The sequence below is a fragment of the Diabrotica undecimpunctata genome, chromosome 7, assembly GCF_040954645.1.
Source record: "Diabrotica undecimpunctata isolate CICGRU chromosome 7, icDiaUnde3, whole genome shotgun sequence".
NCBI classification, from domain to species: Eukaryota; Metazoa; Arthropoda; class Insecta; order Coleoptera; family Chrysomelidae; genus Diabrotica; species Diabrotica undecimpunctata.
Window position 1 is genome coordinate 103,307,571 of NC_092809.1, and position 7,446 is coordinate 103,315,016.

Below are 7,446 nucleotides of genomic sequence, written 5' to 3' on the forward strand. Positions count from 1 at the left end.
AATATTACAAAATATTGTCAAAACTGTGTTATCCTTTATTGATAAAATCACAAAATTGAATACTAAAAAAACTTTTACATCCAGTTAAACTCTCTCATATTTTTCTAAATGTAAATAATAATATAAAAGTTTGTTTATTCTAGGTAACATTACTTATCTAAAAGAAATTGTTATAATATCACTAGTTCTTAAAACAGCACTCTGAATTGGTGGAGGATAATAAGTCTTTAAATTCTTGACCATAATATTTTCAAAATTGGAATCCACTGCTTTTATTGTCCCTTGAGTTTGAGTGTTTTCATACATATGTATTTTGCATTCTTTTTTTCCATCTAAAATCAAATGTTTAAGTTATCTTTTGTTTAAAAAATGACCTGAACAATCTAATTTTAAATTCTTGATGTTTTTCTTATATGTGAATATGTATATTCACTATTCAATTGCATTTTTTGACAGAGACAAAAAATATAGAACATTATTTTTTCTTAACTTTTTAATTGGTCCCCATAAATATATGACTTTGTATATCTATGAGCATGTCTTAAAAAGTTAAGAAAAGGACTGAAAAGAAGTTTTATCAAGACTAGAAATGACTTCCTTGTGGGGAGCAGACAGAGAAAGTATATGGAAAGAAAGGGATGGACTTTTGAAAGAGAGAAAAAGATGACTTTTTCTCTCACATGCAGCAGCTTAAACTTATTAGTAAACTAGTTACTAGTTCTAGTCTATGGTTTTATTATGCAATTTGCAATTTAGTGAAATTTTGCAATGGATTGTATATTTTATTATGTTTTATTCTGTGATATTGACGATTTATCTAATTTTAGTAAATTTTAATTGTTATTGTTATTATTATTTTTTTACTTTTCTAAGCTTTGTCCATAAAATTGTATAATTTTCAGTGACAATAAAGCATATTTCTATTCTATTCTATTCTTAAAAAGCTATAAAACCAAAATGTAAAATAACACATTGATAAAACTACAAAAATAATTTCAATTTCCCAAATCCCTACAATATAATATTGTCTGCATAATTACATATTAGTTTCAAAATAGTCTCACATGTTTCAAAATTTAATAAAGATAAGATAAAAGGTAAAAAATGCAATTACCATAACATTGTGAAAGGAAATATAAATATCGTTCTCTCAGAAAGGCGCAGGCCTCTTGTTTATGTTTTTCTTCTAATTTAGTCATCTTAATTCAAATTTTGAGATATCTTAAACTCACTATGGTTATGGTTAAATTCCAACAACCAGGAACCAGTATAGCTAGGGAATATCTAATCAGTCGACTATTCTTTGACTGAACTCGAAAATAATTAATATGTTTATATTTACTAAAATCAAATTAACAAAAACAAACAAAAACCTGCACCACAGTATAAATAACACTATGTTGTTGTCTATATTGTTATTTTGCTGTTTTTTTTTATTTTATATTTTATTATCTTGAGGTTAGCAGGTTAGGTTAGTTTTTTGGCTATCCTTCTTTTTAGATTATAATTACAAATGTCTAGATAGTTTAACTAATCCAGCTACATTGTTAATAAAATAAGTTTAATTATAATACGTATTCTGTCATATCAACTAAGAATATACCACCAAATATTGCCTATATAATATCTATAATTATAATTAAAAAAAATTATAGTGAAGATAATCAATAAAATTAACTTCTTATAAAAATCATCCATAAAAGAAGAAAATTTAAAAGAGGTAAGCTTTAAGGTTAGCCGACAGTTGTCAAAATAGGTTAAGTTATGATTTTCTAAATAGTGCTAATTTTTAAATCACCTGGCGGTATTTAATTTGAAATGTTTTTAAAGAAAATTTTACGATATGGTTCAGTCATCTCAAAGTGTAAACAGATCTCCATTAACAATAATTGCACCAGATCTTTCCAACTTTCTGCCAATAGATATGAAGAACAAAAAGATAAAAAGTCATTAGTTATTAAAGATTCTTTTGAAAACATGCAAAATAAAAATAAAAATTCATATCTTGAAATGGTAAAGATTTTTGTAAACAGAGATCATATTTATCGAAGGGGTCATGTAGAATTTATTTACTCAGCCTTGAAAAATATGGAGGAATTTGGTGTTAATAAAGATTTAGAAGTTTACAAAGCATTATTAGATATATTACCTAAAGGTACTTAACAGGTATTGGCGAATGAATTGAATAATATGTTTTATAATTTCTAGGAAAATTTATTCCTCAAAATATGATCCAAGCTGAATTTATGCATTATCCCAAGCAACAACAATGTGCTATCGATCTTCTGGAACAAATGGAGGATAATGGCGTTATGCCTGACATTGAAATGGAAAGTTTGTTATTAAATATTTTTGGGAAAAGAGGTTATCCACTTAGAAAATACTGGAGGATGATGTACTGGATGCCTAAATTTAAAAATCTGTCTCCTTGGCCTGTACCTGATCCTTTACCAAAAGACACTTTTGATTTAGCCAAGTATGCTATTGAAAGGATTAGTAGTGTTGATGTGAACTCTGTTGTTAGTGTATACCAAACTATAGATATTCCAGATTCAATAGATGATACCTGGATTGTTAGTGCACAAAGTAAAACACAAAGACAGTTGCTTAGTGAACATAAGATAGATGAACCAATTTTCGTAGAAGGTAATAACCACCACATATAATGTGAGACTCTTCAGATATCTACAAATTTCCCTACCCGTCAGATTTTGTCAATTAACAGTGATAACTACATTAAACTAAACATGAGTTATCACATTTATTAGTTTTACAAACAACTGATTAACTTATAATCCAAGTTTAACTATTGGGACATAAGAATTCCTGCATATATTTCCACCTTCTGTCTCTCTTTATTATCTGCAATCTAGTTTTCCAGCTACTTATTGATTATTAGCATACCAAGACAAGTATCATATGTGAGTTAGATTGTGTTAGGCAAAAAGCAGTTAAACCAAAAAACATTAAAAATTGAGTTATTTGAATCACATGGTAAATTATGCAAAAATGATTTAAGCCACATCAGTATTTAAAAGAGTGATACAGTTGAAATTTTAACCCACAATGTCTGAATATTCAACTTGGAATTAAACAAAAAATGTTTAACCATCAGTTCAAGCTAAAACCACTCTATGTACAGTCTGCTATTTCAAGTTTATTTTAAAATAAACACTCAATCCTATATCAACCCACATTGGTACCATAACAGTTAAACAGCAAATTAGAGAATCATCATTATCTTCTATTATTTGGTCAATAGTTTTTATAATACTAAACTTCATATATTACAAAGATCCTATACCAAGTAGAAAGTGGTAAAATCTTCCTAATAATGAAAAGGTAAGTCAACATTGTATTTACTGTACTTTAAAGTGAACATGAAGATGGGAGAGGAACCCGAGAGGTGAATCCTGTTGAAGGAAGTACATAAAAGATCATATTAATCCACCTGTTAAAAACTTGGTTGTGGTGGTCAAAACCACAGTATAGTAATTTTAATAATGCACACATTGCATAACCATCGTTCTCTAGATTCTATCACTTGATCATTCTTACAACCAGGACATACCCTTGTGCCTAATGATTTAGAATTTGGGGATTTTGAGCTCTCTCTAACCATCCAGCAGTGGTTATACACAGATGTCGACTACTTTAATGTTATGAAAGAATGTAAGAGAAAAAACAAATTTATTGTTAACAAAATAGAAAGAGGACAAATTTTTTCAATTCATAGTCTATTGGAATGTATCAGACTAGAAAGTGGAATCAGAGAAAGTAAATTGGCTTAAGACTCATAAAATCAAAGTTTTAACAAGTGAATCTTTCTCGCACTACATGAAACCAGGCACAACAGAAGAAAACATAGATAGAAGATGTAGAAAAAAAGGCCAACTGCAGAAATAGTTCAAAGATACATAATTACTTACAAAGAACAGCTGAACAGGGTGACTTTATTGATGATGTTGATGGTTTTATAGTAGAAAAATATTTGAAACACATTTAAATAATATTAAAATATCTAATTATTTATTATCAAATATTTTGTCCTATATTATGTATTAATAAACCATCTTTTATAATTAGTATGTGGGTTACTGTGTTTAACCCCTTAACGTACGTGCCCGTCTCAGACACGGGCGCGCCTTACTGGTAATTTTGTACGCGCTCGTCTGGGACACGGGCGCCGGTTAAATTTTATCCATAAAATTTTTCAAGCCTTGCAAAGCGGATATTTGTATAAAGAGACATATGTAAGCATATATCTAAATTATTTTTCTATTATAAAATAGATGACTCAGTCAGTATTGAGTTACTTTAAAATATATTTATTATCTCATAACTTGCAATTTGCAATCATCATCATTTATAACCGATATTATTGTCGAACTTTTGTTTTGATACAAGCCTTCTGTCTTGCCGGTGTAAAGTCGTCTGAAGTCGATATTTATTGTTTTTTGCATTTGAACTAATTTGTGCCTTATTTTCAACATATTATTATATTGTTTGGTAAGTAAATTTTGCATATAATATTCGGTAGGTTAGAGTAATGTGTATATTTTTTGTTTTACTAAATTTCATTATAATTCATCTAAAATACAATATTGTGTGTGTGTGTGTGTGTGTCAATAAAATATATTTGTATTGTTCATATAAATCATACTACTATTTACCTATTCAAAGTATTTCGTCTGAACAAAATTTTTAAATTTCAACGGATTTGCATACCCCCCCCCCCCCCCCACGAGAAAAGTAAAGGTTTTACGCCACTGAAAATATTTTTTTTATTCAATTATAACCAAAACAAAACATTTTTACTAAAAAAAAAATTCGATCATTTTTTGACCATAACTTCAAAATTAATGTGTACGTTAAGGGGTTAAAAAAAAACTTGCTTTCTTGTATAACCTAAAAAGCAAAAAGCATTTATTTTATTTATTTTTTTTTTTCAACAAATTGTATTGAAAAAGTAATTCCAAATTTTAATGATATAATGGTATATCACAGGTATACTATAATAAAACATATGATTTGCAACAGATTATGAACTTTGAAGCCATTTATCTCAAAATCAGACTTGTGTGGGTTGACTTTTTTTGCATAACACAATCCAATTATAACTTCAATGTAGTTAATAATTAGCCTCTGAATATTTACTTTTTTGTCTCCCCATTTGTTGTTTTACTTTATGATTTACACAATTTATAAGGGTTATTATCTTGCATCTTATTCATTCTTATAGATAAAAATTATATTTATCCTGATATTTAATGTTCTTCTTTGCAGGTGCTACTAAAATTTGGATAAAAGGAAACCCTATAAATTATTTTGTATTAAGAGGAGATCCAAAACCAATTGTAGCAGAAGACAAAGATCCTGATGACGTCAGCGATTTAAAAGTATCATTATTTAATATTAAACCCCCTACAGTCAAACATGTTAAAGTTATTCCTTCAGTTCATGAACAGGAGGATGGTGTGATATTTTCAGTATGTGCAACTGGAACATCAAGTAAAGACTCTTTATTGTCATGGATTAGGCATCTTGAAAAAGATGGTTATCCTAATTTAGGCAAAGTACCTGTTGTATTTAAATTAAAATCAGCTTCTAGGGAAGTAGCCAATTTAGAAACACCTGCAGAAGAAGAAAATAAGAAAATAGATAAAACATAGCATTGGAGATTAAATTTAGTTAAAATAAATTAACATATTGATATGTTTTCGATACTTTTTAAATAAATAGGATGTTCTTTCGGGAACACCACAAACTGTACACGTTGAGTTCTAAAGCATGTTTTATCAAAAGCTAAAACAACCAACATATTACAGTTGGGTTGTTATTTAAAGTAAAAGAAGATATTTCATGCTAAAATTTAAATCGCACATGTGTGGAATTTTGAAAAAAAGGTTTTATTCTTAAAATTACCAAAATCGTTCCTTTTACATTAGATCATACTTAAAAAGTTAATATTTTCTTCATCTCTACAACTTTAAAGTATTTTGCGGTAAGTAGATTATAAAACCAGATTCTAAGACCTTCAATTTGCAATTAGATAAAAGTTTCAAGCACCTATAGAGCCAAAAATATGGCATTTTAAACATTTTTTTTATTTTCGAGTTAAAAGCCAATTTTATCCGATTTTTATTAATGGCTATAAATTCAATTCAATAATGTGTAAATATTATATGCATTAAAGTATTTTTTATGTTCATATCAATGTATTCACTATCAATAATGTTTATTTAGATACAATAATTTATTTATCTATATTTTTTTATAATGTTTGTGCTACAAATTGAAGTTACATTTTTAATTTACATTATATTATATATTATAGTTTGAAATAATATATGTACTAATATAAATGATGATTATACATATAATAGATAGTATTTCTAATCATTTTTCACATGAAACTTACATTTTAAATATGAAACGAGTTGTTTTCACAAACATTTTTTTAGTTGCTCCATAATATTTTGGATTGTTTGGTTTGATAATTATATTTGTTATTCCAAGTATTATTAAATTCATGGTGAACAGCTTCAAAAGCTTGTTATAGTTTAACTTAGATAGTAAACTAAGTTTTACTATCCTGACCAAAATTTTTAGAATGTATTATCCAATATTATATTTTAAATTTGTGTTTTTAATGTTGAGTGTCAAAGTTTATTTTAAAATATTCTCAACGACTAGTAAGTTGCACTGACGAATTGTGATATTTTGTAAATATTTACACATTTTTTTATATACATTACAGTGTCTTGAAAAAGGAATAAAACCATTCCGAAAGCTCGACAAAAAGTCAAAAGAGTGTTTCTCTAACATCTCGGCCATCATAAATAATATTTGCATATAAGTATTTACACATTATTTAATTGAATTTACAGTCATTAATAAAAGTCGGATAAAATTGTCGTTTAACTTGAAAATAAAAAAAAAATCTTTAAAATGACATATTTTTGGCTCCATAGGATCTTGAAACTTTTATCAAATTGCAAATTGAAGGCCTTATTATCTAGTTTTATAATTTTCTTACTGCAAAATACTTTAATGCCGTAGAGATAAAGAAAATATTGAATTTTTAAGCATGATCTAATGTGAAATGGGCGATTTTGGTGATTTTACGAATAAAAACGTTTTTTTCAAAATTCCACACATGTGCGATTTAAATTTTAGCATGAAATATCTTCTTTTACTTTAAATAATATATCCCAACTGTAATATGTTGGTTATTTTAGCTTTTGAATAAAACATGCTTTATAACTCACCGTGTGTAGTGTTATGTATATTAATGATAAGCTTTAAATATAATAATAGTCTCTCTTTACCTCTTTAACCCACAATTGTTGCCCAGTGTTTACCCGGGCAGCGGCGGATCCAAGGAGGGCGGTCGACACACCCTCTCAAACCACGTGAATTAATTTTTTTTAATTTGAAATTTGT

The 7,446-nt window shown here is 27.6% G+C and overlaps 1 protein-coding gene across 1 annotated transcript; it reads left to right on the forward strand.

The window, feature by feature from the left end:
• Positions 1-1,716: 1,716 nt before the first annotated feature.
• Positions 1,717-5,719, forward strand: ECSIT (evolutionarily conserved signaling intermediate in Toll pathway, mitochondrial). Its single transcript, XM_072537925.1, has 3 exons — positions 1,717-2,155; positions 2,209-2,646; positions 5,287-5,719. The coding sequence occupies exons 1-3, from the start codon at positions 1,819-1,821 to the stop codon at positions 5,670-5,672; spliced, it is 1,161 nt and encodes a 386-aa protein (XP_072394026.1). The 5' UTR covers positions 1,717-1,818; the 3' UTR covers positions 5,673-5,719.
• The last annotated feature ends 1,727 nt before the right edge of the window (positions 5,720-7,446 follow it).